Below are 17,713 nucleotides of genomic sequence, written 5' to 3'. Positions count from 1 at the left end.
TGCCTGAAATTATAAAGATAAGGACTGTAATTTCATGAGAGTTCTTGTATAGTGTGGGCTTAATGTATGATAGCTCTGACTAGAACACTGTTAAATTGTTTAAGCAAAAAAATGTTGCTGCTAACTTATTCCTGAAGCAGGGGGTGGGGAGAAATACAGCTTTCCACTGTCACATTGGAAATAAAAACAGTACTTACTGTGGCCAATGATAATGGCAGAAAATATAATTAGGCTGGGTTTTAAAACATCAAGCTTCAAAAGAAAATCAAAATGTTGTCATATTCAAGTTTTTTTTCAGTGAACACTTAATAGTCTCTCTGTTCGGTTAACATTCTTCCTTGTGTACCTTACATCTTGCTGTATCAGTTGATCACAAACCATAGTGCACTCACTGTATGATCCATTCAGTAGAGAACACAAAGTAAGGTTAGGCTCAAATATGACACACCTTCAAAAATCATGAGTTTTAACTTCCATCCGTAAGACCTAGTGTGGGACCTACGTATGGAAATTAAAACTTGTGATTTTTGAACTCCTATGGTGTAGATAAGCTGGATCAGAAATATGATCTAGGGCTTGGAGTGTGGACAGGAGGGTGGTTTTTTTAAATAACCCTCTCCTTTTTCTTCCATTTCAGTATCCGTGTGGTAGAACGGGTCAGTTAAGCTGATTCCATCAATCCTCATCCCAGTTTCCATCCATCCGTTAGGGTGGAGTTCGATACACCAGTTGCATACTGTTCCCTCCTGTTCAGTGTGGTTATTTATGAAGCTTGTGTAAAATAAAGCATATGCAGTTGCAGACTGTTCACCTCTGTGTGGTAAAGGGCTTAGGATCCATTACCAAGCACGTGTGATTGAGATGCCAAGAGTGGCAGACATGTCTGTTGATTGACAGTTGAGTGATTGTGCCACTTCTAAGGTGGTTGGGATTTGGACTGGTCAATAAATGAACAGAATGAAGGTTTTTGTCAAGTTGTGTGATTGATGGACATGTCTGAGTTGTGACTGGTCAACACGAGTGGAGTAACAGTCCTTTTAAAAGGTCCTGCTGACCAGAGTTTAGCGCATTCACCCATGAATTATGAATTAGGGTGTTTGTTGTCGTGGTCACCAGAGCCCAGGGTCTTCAGTGGTAATCTGCAGCTGCTCTTATTGATCAGAGCATCCTGCCATCCTTGGTTGGGTTGTCACTAGATTGTTGTTGTGGGTGTTTAGCTTTGCATTGTAATTTGGTTGTCATCTTGGGAGAGTCCAGAGCACATGGCTTCTTGTCTTGACTGAGGGTGGGGAGGGGTGGTCAAGTGATGAGAAAGAGAGAGAAAGTTTGCTGAGTGACCGTATCTGTTTGAAGTTAATAAGAGCATCTGCATGTGGGAGCTGGGGGCCAGCTGAAGGTGTGTGAGTTTGTGAAGTGTCAGAGTAAGAATGAGGGTCTCTGCCTCTAGAGGGGGAGCCAGAAGGCAGCATACCTTGCCCCCTTGAAACGGTATGAGAAACAGAGAGTGGGGGCTGGGGGGGGCCTTGGGCAGCCAGTAGCTCCTTTTCATTGCTCCTGTTAGTGCTACTGTTGCTAATTGATGCTTGTTCTTGTTGTTGATTAATTATCGTGGTTGCTACTGCTGTTTAACTTGTTGTCCCTGTTAATAGATATTCCTTCCCTATTAATATATGGAAGTGGTTATTTTGTTTGAGGCATTTAACCAACTAATTAACAGGGTCTGATAGATGTCCTGAACTCATACCTGCCCCAGTCATGAATTTAATTGTTGAATGATCCAGGTGGAACCCGAGTGTCTGATTTTAATTAGCTGTGTAACTGTTTAATGATCAACCTGAGTCTCAAACCATGTGTTGGTTTTTCTCCAGTCAACATATCCTCTTCTCAGATTCCATCTATCCTTTTCCCAGATCCCATGTACTCTCCCAGAGGACTCTTCAAGGGATTGTTATCTCCCAACAGGACAAGTTGTTGTTGAAGGACCAGATCAAGGTGCCACAAACTGACCTTAGGACTCATCAGCCTGGACCAACATTTGCAATATTTAGAAATTCCCTTTGCCTTCAGTTATACTGAATCTGTATGATTTATCATCTTTGTTTTCTTCCAGAATGTACTACCACAGTATGCTACATTTTAAAAATATGTAGTGTTTTTTCACATAACGATATTTGTATCACAGCTTGATAAAAAGCGGGAGTGGGAAATGATGTGCAGAGTCAAGCCAGATGTTGCCAAAGACAGAGACAAAGAGAGAGATCTTCAGAGAATTGCCACAAGGTAAGAAAGTGTTTCTGAGACACCTCCCCCTGTTTCCAATTAAATTGAACTCTTAAGAAGTGACTAGTGCGAGCCAAGTGATTTATACACAGGTCTGTGTTTTGTAGTATCAAGTTCAAGGAAAGGTTTCAGAAGTCATATTGAAACATAAGAATTTAGACAAGAATATACTGTAATGTGTTAAGTCTTTGTCTAGCATGAGTGCTGTGCTTGAGCTTATTGTTCTGTTGATTCTGTTCTTAAAAATATGCAGATCAATCATGTCTACCAGTTTCTCTACAGAGAGCTCACCAAGTTCATTGTTCTTGTGATCAGGTTACTGTTTCATATCACTTTAATGTGGTACCACATGCTTTTGGCAAAACATACTGCCAGTGTGGTCTCTTTATATCTTAATGTCTTGATGAAGACTTCAGATGAGTAATTTGCTAGTGATATTAGCAAGTGAATTAGGGAATAGCAAGGGAATAAAAAGTGATATTACAGTATTCAGGAATGGAACATTTTCCTATGTTGATGTCAATTGTTAAGTACCACATACCTCTTGGTAGCATGTTTTGGCTGCCAAGGACCCTGCTAGGAGTTGGTGTTGTACTTGAGTCCCCCAGTGATTTCAGTATGACTGTAAACACACTTAAGTCATTTGAATTGGGTTTGTATTGATAGATCTTTGTCTGGTTCCTACAATCAGGGGTGGAGGAAGAGAAGAATGCCTGGTGTGTATATGGTTATTTTCTATTTAATTGTTATGATTATAAATAGCTGTTCTTGAGAGCTCAGGGTCTTTTAGCATCTGCATCAGCTCAGTATTGGTTTGAAAGAGAAGTCCCTTCTGTAATGACAGCTTGATGCAAAATATAATGTCTGCTTTCTTTCTTATCCCAGGGGTATCGTACAGTTATTTAATGCTGTCCGGAAGCACCAAAATAATGTTGATGAGAAAGTAAAAGAGGCAGGGAGTTCCAATAGAAAACGTGCTAAGCTGATGTCTTCTGTTTCAAAGAAAGATTTCATTGATGTGCTCAGAGGCATGGAAGGAACAAAAAGAGAACAGAATATTGCTAAGACAACAATAAAGAAGAAACAGGTAGGCCTGGTCTTATTCAATTCACACTAGGTATTTTCTCAGGAGTTACTTATCTTGGTTATTTAATAGTTATTAATCATTTGTGCCCATGCTGCTGATCTCTTTTTGCAGGCTACTAAGAAAGACTGATCCTCTCTTGCATCCCCTCCCATCTAATTCTGATCTTTGCTTCTCAAAATCCAGAATATGAGGGAATGTCTGGGCAGTTTGTTGATCAAAGTATGGGTGATTTAGGGAAGTGTAAAAAAAAAAATTGGACCCTGCCTGGGCATTTACTTCAAGACTGTAACAACAAACACTGGCCTTTGCAACTTTCTATTTGAAAGCTGAACAATGATAGTTTACCACCTCAAACAGTGTTAAATGGTCTATCTAGACTTTTCTATAGTGCCATTTTATAGAAGGTGATATACTGCCCCATTCAACTTGTGTATTAGCACAGTTTGCCTTTTGGGGTTCTCTTGTTTTTAGAGGATTGTAAGACCAGAAACTGAACAGCTTTGCTTCATCTGTCATGGTATCATTTTGTTATGGAAAGAGATGGATAACAAAGTATGGACAGACAAGAAAGGATAGTTGGAAACGTTGGAAAGGTCAGTTTTAGGGTTTCCTTTCATTAGTCATGTGTGTGCTGCCATAGCTGTAGAATTCTTGCTGATCTTGATTTATTTTGGAATTGAGAAATATAAGTCAATCACATGGTTGTTTTGATCAGACACTGGTATGATGCAGACAAAGTTGTTGGATTTTGACTAGCTGAGGTTAAAAAAACGTTGCTAAGACATTCTCTCTCTCTCAAATGTCAGAAGTTGCAGGTTTTTACAACAGTTGTGTTTTGAACTTTTGTGTTTGGTAGTGGGTGGAATACTTCTTGGCCTAGACCACAGCAGTTAACTAAGTACTTTTCTGTGCCAGGAAGAAATACTTTAATCAGTGGAAAGACAATAGTTTGTCACATGTTTTTTGTTTGTGTGTGTTCAGGGAGCATGCTGAAACAGTGCCTAGCATGAAGAGAACTCATAAATTTCATGCAAGTGTAATGTTAAAATATTTTAAATATTCTTTGGGTTATGAGAACAGTTTAACTTGGTGCTGACAGTTAGTCTGTCCTGCGTGTTTGACTTCATATGGAAAAAGAGGTCTAGTGGTTGTGCCTACTAGCGCTGCTGTAGTTAAGGATTTGTCATCATGGTTATAAATTTGGCCAGGGGTGATTATACATCAGCTGCAAAAATATGGCAGACAAATTTTGTAGACTAGTGTGAGGAAAGCTTGTGGCCTATTTTGCCTTCTATCAAACTGTAGAGAAGGCTTGCTGACTGTGTCCCTCTCTGTCTTCTACCCCCTGAATTATAGGGCTTAAGGAGATAGCTTTTGGGTGTCTCAGTGCTTCTGTTTATTTTTGGGTGCTTCATTTTGGAGGAATTGTTGAGGGCATATGTTTTAGGTGCTTTTGGATGCTTGTCTCTCTCCTCCCTTCACATCTTGTGTACCTTCTTTCCCTTTGAACAAACTTACTGTATCCAAAAATTCCTGAAGTGGTGCATGGATTCTAGGAATCTTGCGATTCATGTTCAAGGCTAAGTTTTTCCCACTCTGCTTCCTTCGGCACTTTCTTTGGTTGCCATGATCCTCTAGCCAAGATTGAACCAAACCTTTCAGGAACTTTGTTCAAACTGCTTTTAATTAAGGCTTGTTTTCTTTTGGGAACACAACTCACCAATTTTGCATATTCCCATTCTTCATCTTTTTGATGAGCAAGGCTGAGGCCTATACCCAGACATGTATCTTAGGCTAAATAGAACATAAAGTCCTGCTCAGTGGCAGAATGTTTTAGTTTTTCTCAGATTGTAACTTGCTGCTTTGGAGCCTGCATACCCCTAGGGGAGGGATTTTTTTGTTTTGTGAATTTAGACAGATCAGGAGAATCCTTCGCTTGTGTCCAAGAGCTGAAAGCCGGTTTTGATAGCAAGATGCTATGCTTTTTGGCATTTAGAGCATATGGCCTTCACTGTATAAGAAAATGGAATGTGTTTGCTTATTTCAACATAAACAATATAAAAATGCCAATCCCAAACTGCAGGCACCTTGCCATCAATTAAAATACAGTCCACAACGATAGAAACACCACCCCACCCATATAAAGCAACCAGCCTGTAAGAAAAGCATAGCAGAACTAAATCCCTTCAGTGAAAGTGAATCTCTCTCAAATCCAGCTTGAACACACTTAGGCTCTTGCTGCTTTCTTCTACACGCAGGCTGCAAATGTAGCAGATTTTCCACTTTTGAACTCCTGTGTATGGAGGGGAGGCAAATTCTTCTGTTCCTCCTCCATTTGGGGTACTGGCAGCTAATCTTTGGAGAGGCCACTTCTTGCATCCTCCAGGGACCCTTAGTATCTTGATGTCCTGTTGTAGTTGATTATTAGGGTATATGGATATAAGCATGTAGACAGTTTTAAAACGCATTATAAAGGATCCCCCATGGCATTGGGATTTTTTACAACAGCATAAACACCTTTCCAGTTTGGTTTGTGGTATTTACTTTTACAGCTTGGCATCTTAGTTATCCCCTTCTTAGACCTGTGTTTGTTGTTCATACCTTTGTATATGTCCTTTTTTCTTTTTATATATGCATCTGCCTAAATCTTCTGTGTATGCTTTTTTTTTCTTTCATGCAGCTGCAATAGGAGGACACACAGGCTGTTGAACATTTGCTTGTGCCATTGGAAACTGTAGCCATTTTGCAGGTTTTGTGTGCCCAGATGGGAGTAATTACTTCTCTGAGTTGGAGCCAAAGGCTTTGCCTTCATATCATTAACTGTTTATCAGGGCATTTCTTAATCCTTGCTGAGCCAGCTGACTTGAGTAATATTTTTCCCCTTGTTTTTTTCCAAAATACTGTACACAATGCTTGTTTCTGGGTAAGATCATCTGATCTCCCACCTTATCTGAATGCCTTTCTATGTGAGAGAAGAATGCAGTTGTTTAAAAGGAGTGACTTTTTAGTGCATTTTTTACAGTGAAATGAGTTATTTGGGTTTTATTTTGGACAGTTCTGGGAATAACATGCGCTATACTGAGAATCTACCCTAATTTCCTTCTTTATCACCTATGGCTGTAACATACTGTAAGGAGTATTGACATTCTCAGTCTCCCCCGCCACCCCCCCCCCTCACAAAAGGTGCTTGTATGTGTTGGCAGCTCTGGAGACCAAAATTATCTGTTCATCCATAGAACAGATACAGTATTGATAGTGGTAGTTCAGGCAGTGATCTCCTAACGAGCCCTAACCCTGCTTAGGAAGAATGATGCTGAAAGTGGGAGAAGTAGCATGTCGTTTGTACCCTCTCAGTCCTCAGCCTCTGAGATCAGTATCAGAGGAACTGATAAAGGTGACAGTTTTTTTGTGATATGGATACTTGTCTACTAAGAACTGCTGAGGTTGACTCTCTTCCTATAGGTCCCATCCTACCAAGGCATTAAAGTTCTTTTTTGAAGGGTAAAATCAGGAGAGGAAAGGCAATGGGACACAAATTTCTCTTGCTTTCCAAGGCTTTTATTATTGTCTGTTAAGTCATAATTTCAGATTGCAGCCATTGAAAGATGACTTGTTATATTCTAGCTAATATGAGGGAGGTTAAATTAATATAGGACAAAATCCATCTTTTAAAGTTTAAAGCAAGGACTTTGAAGTAAGTTACTTAATAAAGCTTGATCTAAATGATAGTAAATAAGGTTCACCTGCCAGTCTCCTGAACCGCAGCTCATAACAATGTGCTACTGGGGACCTAAGGAAATAGCCTCTTTTCAGGATTGATTGAGACTTCTGATCCCTGAGATTAGTAGAGATTTAGCTAGCATCAAAGCTGACAGTTCAGTTGCATTAGAGTAGTGATTTTCAGTCGGGGTGCTAGGGCACCCTGGGGTGCTGCCAGATCTTTTGAAGGGTGTCTTGAGGTGTGAAGAGATAAACAAGTAAACTAAGTAGGTAAGCACGGGCTCAGGCTTGTTGCTGCCTGAACAATCCCCTGTTCCCCCTGCTCAGCCCTCAATGTAAGGAGGTATTTTGGCCTCTAATCTGACTGCGTTTTTAGAATTATCCTTTAAGAAAACAAAAACTCAAGGTACTACTTTCCACAAATCTTTGGCCAAAATTATCTTTAAATCCTTAATATGGAGGCAAACCATGGGATTTGTATAATGAACTGATATATCTAGCAACATTTTTTCTTCCCCCTCTTTCTAGAGTTAAAGTACACTTATGAATGCCATCTTGGTATCCAGCAAGCAAGCTCCAAGAGTGCAGATATTTGCTGGGACATGTTGGCCATGGCTTTTAAAAGCACAATTTTTTTCTGATGTCATTTTTTAAAAATAATTCATCAACATAATTGTGTTGGATGCTGGACCACAAGTAGAAACAAGTGAGAGAGAGAAGGTGGTATATTTCAAATAAATTACCTGACCACAGAAAAGTGTTTTTGAAAGGAAAAGTCAGAACTTTTTGAAATCAGTAGGAAAGTGTTGTTTTTGTGTTTGTGGTTGGTTGATTGTTTTTGTTTTTTTTTCCACCCCCACCCTTACATAGATTTATGGGTGTTGTCATGCTGGTGCTTTGTTCGTGGTCCTGATGGTACAGATATGAAAAAGGGGAAGTCCTCCCTCCTTGCAGCTTGTTGGAGTGGCAAGATTCTACAGAGCAGCTTGGGCCAAGTCGGGTGAACTGTGTCTTGTCAGGAATGTTGGAGGTGTACAATCCTGCTAGAAATGTGAGAGGATGGCCTGAAACCTTTTTACGATTTAAAAAAAATGCAGTTGCTATCACAACAGGAGGAGGTAAAAGTATTGCAGGGGAGTGTGGCATCAGATCATTGCTGCAGTGTTACAGCACTTATATCTGATATTTTGGCCATTTTCTGAATGTGGTATAAGTATAGTGGAGGCACTGTCCCAGTCCTAAAGAGAATGCTTTAAAATCTAATGAGAATCTTCAGTGATAGGAAATTACCTGGCAAAAACTAGGGGATACCAATAAAGATTATTTTTTTTAGCTGATATTGATGGCCGATTAGTAACCACCCATATTGGCCAATACCAATCTGATAGCTGATATGCAGCCCAGCAGTTTGGAGAGCAGCATTGAGCTGGTACGTCTGTGGGGGAAGGAAGGGGTGTGGGGGTGCAGATCGAGGCCCCTATGGTGAGGGAGGTAGTGGGACTGGTGCAGGGGCAGGTGGTACCCAGCTGGGACAAAGTATAGGATGCAGCCATGGGTGGCTCATCTGGGGGACAGGGAAGGGGACAGCTCTCTCTTGCTGCGTGTACCCCTGAGAGAGGCACAGGGGGCATGTACCTCTGAGAGAGGCACAGCCCCTGCTGTGGGCTTGAGGCCAGAGGCTGCACCATCCTCTTTCCCAGCAGGGGACCTGGGGCAGGAAGAGGGGGCTACGGGGTGGGCTATAGCCACCCAAAAATTCGCCATAACCACCCCATAGCCCCCCTCCAAGCACCGCCTGCCTGTCCGAAGCACAGCCCTGGCCCAGCCCCACCGCTGGGAAGAGGCTGGCACAACCCTGTGCACCTTCCCCTTGCCCCATGCACTAATGCAGGGGTATATGCCCCCCATGCCTTCCCCAGGCATGCTCACAGAAGTGGGGAGTCCCATCCCCCTGCGTTCCCAGACATTCTGCTCATGATTCTATCCCGCATCCCACCCTGCCCTGCCTCAGCTAGGCAGCACCTACCCCTTTTCCAGCCCCACTCCCACCCTCACTGTGGGGGGCCTCAATCTGCCCCTACCACTCCTCTTCTCTTTCCCCCAATCTCCTTCCCCACCACAGACTTACCACCCGGACATCGCTCTCCAAGCTGCCAGTCTGTGTTCCTGGCCCCATGCATGTTGCAGCTGTGTACATGTATGCAGCCTTTATCAGTGACATTATTGGCTACATCAGCCAAAAAATCCAATTGACAATAATGTCAATTTTCCTTTTGTTGATGCCAATTTGATATGAACCAGTATATTAGTGTACCTCTAGTAAAAACTATTTGGCCAGGTTTTTTTGGCAACTTTACCCAAGGAGTGGTGTCAGCAAAAACTAGTGCAGTTTGTGTATTGAGAAGAGATGAGTAGCATCCAGGTAAAATAGAAGGAGTTAAAAATAATGCAGTATTGGACTTCAGTGTGTTGGTAACACTTGTCTGTACTTCAAACAGGATATGCTACAGTATGGTCAGTATTATAGCAAGGGGTGGCCAAAAAAACCCAAGCAAACAAACAAACAAAAAAAGCAACTGCCAACATGTTTTTAATATTCAGACTAGAGTATGCAATTAATTTATCAAAACAGTGGGCTACCCCTTTCAGTTCAGTTGAAACATCTGTAAGAAAACATAGTTGTCTCATCCTGCTAGTAAGTAGTCATAACTTAATCTCCCAGTTTGGGTACCCATTTTTTGTTAGTTGGAGTTTTGCACACATTTCTTTATTTAGATCAATATTCCTTTTGTTGTCAGTAGGTCATCTGCTGGATCTGGTTTGAAACCTGGTTACATTTTTCATCTAGCCTCTTTGTTTTGATCACCATTTGTGATCATGTCATTAAGGCTGTTGTAAGTGTATGGAGGATGAAATAAAGTAACACAGGCAACCTTAAATTTAGTGTTTCCTAACTGTTTTTTTGACTGTTGACGTTACACTCTTATCAAAGTTATCTTAACGTTGCATGTATAAGTTTAGCGTGTGGGTTGTGTTTTTGTTTAAGTTTACATAACAAAAAGTACAGTATTGCGTGGAACCATTTCAGACCGAATTCGGATCCAGTTTTTTCAGCAGAACGAGGGTGTTTAGATCCATGGCTCAGTTCTTTGAGCAAGTGGAGTAGCTGCTAATGGAAGAAGTCTGCCTGCCACCTGTGTTCCCTTTTGGAAGGGGTTGGAGAGAGAGCTAATTAACCCAGGTACAGTATTTCAGGACTGTGGCAGAACTTTTAGGTTGGGAAGTAGCATGTATAGAGGGCTAAAAACAGACAGTCAAAGCCCAAGGCGGAATTAATTCAATTTTTGCAGGTTAGTCTAAGCTACAGAGATTGAATCAATAAGCAAATGAGCACACATTTACTTGCGATTCAGGAAATTCAGCAACATGCCTGCAGTGGCTCAAGCCAGAAGCTGGGGAGCACTAGAGCATGCCTGCCTGCCACTGCCAAAGGGAAGGAAAGAGAGAAACCCTCCAATGCTTCCCTTGCCCCTCCCCTCCCTGCTCGAGTGGAGGGGATGTTGCCAGGCCCCAGCGCAGAGCTGGCTGAAGGGTCTGCCTGAGGGGGTGGGAGGGTATGCTTGCCAGGCTGTGGAGGGGGCGGGTGGGGAAAAAGATAATAGCATTGAATTCATAAAAGCTTGAACAAGAATAGTTCTTTCTCTGAAGTGAGCATTAAACATAGCTCAGTTGTATGTTCACTTCTTCTTCCTGCTGTCCCCAAGGTCTCTGAGATTTGCAGTCCACAGTCACAGCAGTAGGGACTCTGCAGGGTTGTTTATCACTTCCTCTTCCTGCTTCCAGGTGTCTCTGGGATTTGTAGTCCACAGTCACAGCGAGCAGTAAGTTTTTAGCAGGGCAGAGGGGCAGCTCCATCCTTGTGGGAAGGCAAGTTTACCCCCTCCCTGGCCGCAGACCCCAGTCAGCGTTTGCGTTGGGGGGGGGGGGCCAGTGAGCCAGCCCTTAGTGCTCCAGATAGGGAGTAGAGGGTGGGGCCAGCCTTGCTCTCTGGATGGAGCACACAGCACAGCACAGCCCAAGGCTGCAAAGCATGCTGGGGGGCTGTGATTTAACTTAAACAGGAAGGGATCTGGGATAGAAGTTTCATTAACCAGTTTGACCTAAATCAGTTAAGTCTGATACTCCATTCAGCGAGGTTTATCTTAAACCAATTTTGCCTTTTTGAAACTGGTTTATATGCACTGAACTTCTCTTCTGTTACAGGTTTAAACTGGTTTCTGATCACTTAAACCAGTTTATGTGTAACTTCTCTCCCTAGTGGAGGCGTGCAGTGTGCGTTAGTGAGGACTGCCTGGTGCAGTGAATTAGTGGTATAGATAGACCTAGAAAGTCCTGCTCAATCTTTGGCAGGCCTGAGCTGGAACAGGCTTGGTCTTTCTGGGATGGGGCATATATCTCAAGCGTGCTTAATAAGGACAGGTCTTTCTTAGGGTTTATCCTGCAAGCTCTAGTGGATGGATCTCTGCTGAGTATGTATGAACTCAGTTGTTTTTGTTTTTTTAAGAGCCTCATAATTTAGCCAGATCTGCTTGAATTTTTAGTGGGACAGCAGAAAACTCGGGCTCCAGGGTGAGACCCCATTGCTTAAGACTGTGTGCTTCAAAGCATAAGGGAGATAAGGTTTTTTTACAGTGTAATGCTTGTAAGACTTTCTTGGAAAAAAGCAGCATTTTAACCTAACCTCATACTTTAAAATGGCTGAATCATTTTAGCTGACATTTTCCCCCTCCAAATAAACAGTCCAGAGCAAATACATGGCATGAAAATTTCAAACCAATAAATGTTTGGCAAAGTTATTAGCAGATGGAAGTGGAGGCTGAATAACTTGAATGTCTGGCCATGTTAGCTAGAGGTAGCACTACCAGCTCTACTTATTATAAGATAATTTCATATTCTTTATTTTTGTATTAGATTAGTGATGCACAGGGGATTCTGGTATTGCCCTATTTTCTTAGTTATTGCTGTTTCAATATTTTTTTAATTTGTGGTGTGCATCTTCTGATCTTCCTATAAATACATGATACACAGACACCAAAATGTCCAATCCTATTAGGACTGCTTTATTGAATTCTAAAACTATCACCTCCAAAGCTATTTTAACCAGAAATTTTGTCCTGAACCAAATTTGATTGGATTGTGTTTTGACTGAGGCTTTAGCAGCCCATAGCATCACAACTCGCTTAGTTGAAGCTTGTCTTACTAATTTGGACCTTTATTTTCGTGTGCCTCATGTTGCCTGGCAGTATCAGAAACATGTTCCCTTTCTGTGAAATGTTTCAGATCATTGGTAGTTCTGTGGGTCCTTTTTAGGAATCCTATGCTTTCTCTCTAAATTCCAGTTCTTTCTGCTTGTTTACAGACTTGCCACATTGTCAAACAGTATTATGGAGACAGCTGTCTTCTCATTATTGGCTAAACTACTGATTAGCAGCTTTCTACTCCTTCCTTAAAGTGATCTGGTGACGGAAGCCTGTAAGGCCAATGGTTTTCACCCAAACCCCCTTGTTAAAAAAAAAAAAAGAAAAAATGTCAGAGTTTTTGGCTCTGATTTTAAGGCAGTTTAAGTTTGTGTGTTTGTTTTTAAAGGGGAGTTGCTTACACAAAGGGCTTGCTTGGGTTAGATTGTCACAAAGCAGCTCTCTTAAGGTCTTTCCATAATTATTGGCAGGGTAACTTAAATAGAAAAAATATTATTTCAGAACACTGAAAAAAAGGTTTTCTATTGGAAATCACTGAAAGATTAGGGAGAGTTTATTTGAACCTCTTTGTTTTGCCCTGTTTCAGCAGTTTGTCACAGATCATCTTGAAGAGCAATTTTCTGAACTTTTGTAACTTAAGGGTAGTTAGCTGTGATTGTTCTGATTTCTACAGTTGCAAACCAATGAATAATATATTAAATATGATCTCTGTTTACACGTGCATTTCCTTTTATTTTTCTTGGTAAACAGAGTAGTTCAGGAGTGTGACAGCTGCTGGGTTAAATTGGAGGAGTAGTTGCAAGGTTTGGTAATGTATTTGTTTTCTTAGAATCTGCTAATTTTTTTAAGAAGGGCTTCAGATTGGCACTAAACTTAAAAAAGGATCTCTTTTGGGGTTTTTTGGTTGTTTTTGTTTTTAAAACCTGTTATTGTTACAGGTGATATTAAAACTGTCTTGCTTAATGATCAAAGAGGAGCTACCTCATTCCATATGACTTACTCTGAGCTCTGTGTACAGTCTATTTCACTTTCCCTTGAGGCCAGTTTCATACTTTGCGTAGTGTGAAAGATCCATACAAGAAAAACATGCAAAAAATATTGTGTAGCCATGAGTCGGAAGCAAAAAGAAGGAAGAGTGGGACTCGGAAAGCATGGATTAAATTTCCTACTCTGCTGCAGACCTTGTGAGATCTTGGGCAAATCACACTACCTATCTAGTTCCCTATTTTTAAAGTAGAATGGATTAATAGGTGAGTTGTAGCCTTCAGCGTATTAGATATTTGGGAGGTACTTGTGTACAGTGTTATGCTATACTTTCACTGTTAACAGCACTGTATCTAGACTCCTGGTGGTCCCAGGCAAACTTTTAGTATTGGGCCCCCCCTTTGCCAGAGATAATGATGATAATAAAAATTACCATTTTCGGGAACCCTTTCTGTCCAGGCTCCGGGCAGCTGCCTGGTTTGCCCATACCCATGTCCAGCCCCGGCCTTTAGTATTTTAAGTAAGTGAGAGGACTTGGAAAGTAATGTGTGAACGACCTAAGGATTCCTTTCAACAAAGTCCTCATTTGGCCAAACAGTTATACGTTTCAAAGATTTTGCTGGTTTGAAATGCTGTATTTATTGAGTGCTAGCCAACTGCAAAGATATTGCTTCTGGTCGGTGGCTGTTGTAAAGGTTTGTTGTCTTGCAAAGTGCCAAGGCAAGAAATGAATCTATTGTTCAGGTGTCTTACATTTTTCCAGGACTTCAATTTCTAAGTGGCTACCATCTTGAAAACTGGAACAGCTAAGATGAGTGCCATGCGTTATCAAATAAAGACTTCTGTTTTTCACTTTGGCAGCTGTACCTGCTGACTGTGGAGATGTTGGCTGCTTTTTTTTGGTGATAAGAATGATCTCAAACTTTACTGGGTGATAACTATGGGAATAGTCCAAAATATGAATTTGTTGACTTCACAACATGCAAAAGCTGTGTTCTTTGTGAGGGAGTAGGTTTTGGCTGGATAAGAGGGGCAGGAAGTGCGTGCGTGCGTGCGTGCACACATGCACCTATAATGGAAGGTTCTATAGCTACCAAGTTTTGTGTCCCAAACTCCTTTCACAATCCATGACCTTAAGTATTAGTCTTGGATCACAGTTAGAAAGGGATCTTTCTGTATCCATTTACTCTATTCTTTTGTCAGGTATTTTCCTTTATCTGAAGTAGAGGTTCACCTATATATTGCTTGCATATCGGCTCAGCACCGATAAAAGAAACATTTATATTATCAGCTGTTGGCTTTCTTTGACCATTGTAGCTGATAATGTTCTCTGATAAACTATACCTTCTGGCCTGGGCTCCTTGAACACCTGGGTTCCCTTGGGAAACAGCAGGTTTCTCCTTGCAGGTGGCAGTGTTCTAGCCTGCAAGGGGTCCTGCTTGGGGCTGCCAGGAGCAAGACGCAGGGGGTACTGCATGCATGTGCCTGGCTGCATGCATGCACATGGCCAGAAAAACAACCGGGAAGCATGGAGAGCAGCTCCCTGCAGGTAAGTCTGTGGAGGGGAAGGGACGTGGGGTGGGGGGCAGATCAGTGTTCCCACAGTGAGGGAGAGACTGGGGCATAGTCTGGGGGCGCTGCCCAGCCAGGGCAGTGCATGGGACCCAAGGTAGGGAGCAGGATGGACCCACGGGTGCCTTATCCAAAGGACAAAGGATGTGGTGGGGGGTGGCTCCCCACCACTGTGCCTACCCCTCAGGGGATGCATGGGGGGCATCTGCCTCCCCCTTCCCCCCCATATTTGTGCATGGGGTGGATGTGGGTTGCTTGCTGTGGGCTCTGGGCTCTCTGCTCTACTGCCTTTCTTTCAAGAGCCCTGCACCAGCTGCGCATCCCCTGCCTACCTGGCAGCAGTGGGGGTGGCGAGTTGTGCCTCCTGCCAGGCACAACTCCTGGTGCAAAGGTAGCAGGGTGGAGAGCCCTGAGCCCACAGCGAGCAGTCCACATCTGCCTTTGCCCCACTTGGCTCTGCTCTGCTTGAAAGCATCCTTGCGCTTAAAAATGGTGGTGGCATTGCTTGAACTAAAGTTCATTTGATGAGCTTTAGCTCAAGCGCCCTGCCATTTGTAAGCACTGGGACACTGCTTACAAAGCTATATCTTTGCAGTAGCCTGAGAGCTTCCCTTGGGTAGGCTGTATAACAGGTGGGGTCAGTGTTGGTTTCTGAACTCTGGTTCTTTTTAAATTCATAGCAGGGCTGTCTAAAGTTTGCAGCACGCCCTACCAGTCACAGGTTCTGGGATGCACACCACAAGGACTTTGTGCTGTACCAGCCTGTTGCATTAACCCCATCCCTGGCTGCTGCTGCACAGGTCTGCCTACTGTCACAGGCCACACCAGCCTTCTACCACCTCACACTATGTAAGCCCCCACGCTGCTGTGGGCAGGCAAGCTCCCTCTTGCAATGTAAGTAGTGTGAGCCCATTGTTGTCATGTGGAAGGCTATTTTCTTGCCCCCCACCCAACCCCTAACTGCTGCTTTGCAAATTGCATGAGCTCCCAGCTTGATTCCCCATGCCAGTGCTCAAGCCTCCCCCGTGCTACCTGGGTAGCAAACTTACCATGCCTCCTCCAGCCATTCTGCACAGCCCCAAAGGCACCGGCAGCTGCTGCCACTGCTATAGCAGCAGGAGCAATATAGAGCATGGCAGCCAGACAAGAGCCCATTAACCCCTCATGGGCCAAATGTGGCCCAGGGACTGCCAGCTGGACAGTCCTGGTTTATGGAAATATAGGTCCAGCCAGTATATGGTTGATGATAGTTGTATTAATTCTACCCTGGAAAGCTGTTTGACACCCCTTTGTCAGCTGCAATGTTGAGCTTCCTCGCAACAGTGTCTGGAGAAACTCTTTAGTTTGAGATGTGGTTTTTTGGGGTTTGTTTGTTTTTTTTAAGAGGTTCTTTTCCTTAAATAGACACTCTCCTTTAGTCTTATTTTATTTTTCCTTCTAGGATCATGGGTGGAATTTTCCACTAAGTCCATATAATTCTGTCAGTCTGAACCAGCACACGTTCCTGGCACAGATGACCAAGATTTGGCAGAATTGTCAGCAGAGGCCAGGGGCTAAACTAACATAAAATTTATTCTTTTTGATACAGCCTGGTCTTTCCAGATCAGAGTGAAGCTACTTTTGACAGAGCATTGCAGCCACCCTAAACCTCACCTAGCATGTAAACAAAGTGTGTGGTTCTAGTAATGCTAGCCTCTTAATATGTTATACAAATATTCATCAAATAAGAATGGAAATAAATGGCAACTTTTACTTGTTTAAAAAAACCCACACAAATAGCTTCAGCATACCATTACATTTATTACCTATATCCCCATTATACCTAAGAACCCTAGTTATAAGCCAGGATCTCATTGTCCTGCTTGTACAAACACAGGAAAGAAAGCCTGCATCTGCCTAGAATCTGAAATGCAAGAAAAAGGCAAGTGTATACAGGCAGAGTATGAGGAAGCAGCATATTGATTGCCTAGACTGGCTAATTTTAGTGCCTTGATGTCCTAACCATGATGGGTGAGTGGGTGGATTTTGTTTCTCGTAAGTAATGCAATGAGTGAGTGTACGACTGACGGAGATTAATGAGAGAGCTTGGGGAATGAAGGTGTTTGTCTGAAAATGAAGTGGGTTATATACACAGGCATTGTTGGCCCAAACATTTTTCTTTTGGTGACCCTACTTTTGTGGTATGTTTCTGTACTTCAGTTGTATGAATCTTTGTCATTAGTAATCTTTAGTGTAGTAGTAGACATTCATTTTAGATATTAGGTATGGTGGTTCAGTTTCTGATCTGTAATGTTGTATATCATCTTTTTTTTTTTAATAAATAAAATAAATCCAGAGAGAAGACAACTGTACATTCTTCTAGAAAGTAATTGACCACCTTGCTTTACTAAGGCCTGGACACATGAGCCATTTATACTGGGATTTGAGTTAGATGTACAAGCAGTTTATCCCAGCATAGTAGATTTCAGTCTTCTGCTATTGCCATACTTTGTCTGAAGCGTCCAGCATGCCCCACCAGTTGTACTGTTAATTGGGAATTTGGCAACAGCCTGATTTCCTTGAGCAAACTGCTTTGGGGGGTGAGCTGTGGATTCTCGACTCCTACACGAGTATAACTTACCTTGGTGATGTTTTCCCTCTTCCCAGGGCAATTTGACCACTGGTTTATATGTACTGGATGCAGCTACATATGTCATTAGTGCACAGCCATAAACTGCAGAGTTTATCCTTTCCAGGAAGCTCCCAAGTATGTGTTTTACACATGCATATGGACCACAGCTCAGTGAGCCAGGTCGCAGCAGCCCTGGCTGGC

At 42.5% G+C, this 17,713-nt stretch overlaps 1 protein-coding gene across 1 annotated transcript in view; it reads left to right on the top strand.

Annotated features, from left to right (window-relative positions):
* The window catches only part of RRP15 (ribosomal RNA processing 15 homolog), a 37,800-nt gene that overhangs the window by 7,723 nt on the left and 12,364 nt on the right, over nt 1-17,713 (top strand). The window contains exons 3-4 of the mRNA XM_090048822.1: nt 2,183-2,280; nt 3,166-3,367. Of these exons, the coding sequence (XP_089904948.1) occupies nt 2,183-2,280; nt 3,166-3,367 (300 nt within the window). The remainder of the gene's footprint in view (nt 1-2,182; nt 2,281-3,165; nt 3,368-17,713) is intronic.

The sequence above is a fragment of the Crocodylus siamensis genome, chromosome 1 (assembly GCF_052110815.1).
Source record: "Crocodylus siamensis isolate JL-2025a chromosome 1, ASM5211081v1, whole genome shotgun sequence".
Lineage (NCBI taxonomy): Eukaryota > Metazoa > Chordata > Crocodylia > Crocodylidae > Crocodylus > Crocodylus siamensis.
Note: the sequence above shows the minus strand (reverse complement) of the source record. Positions and strands in the feature narration are given on the sequence as shown.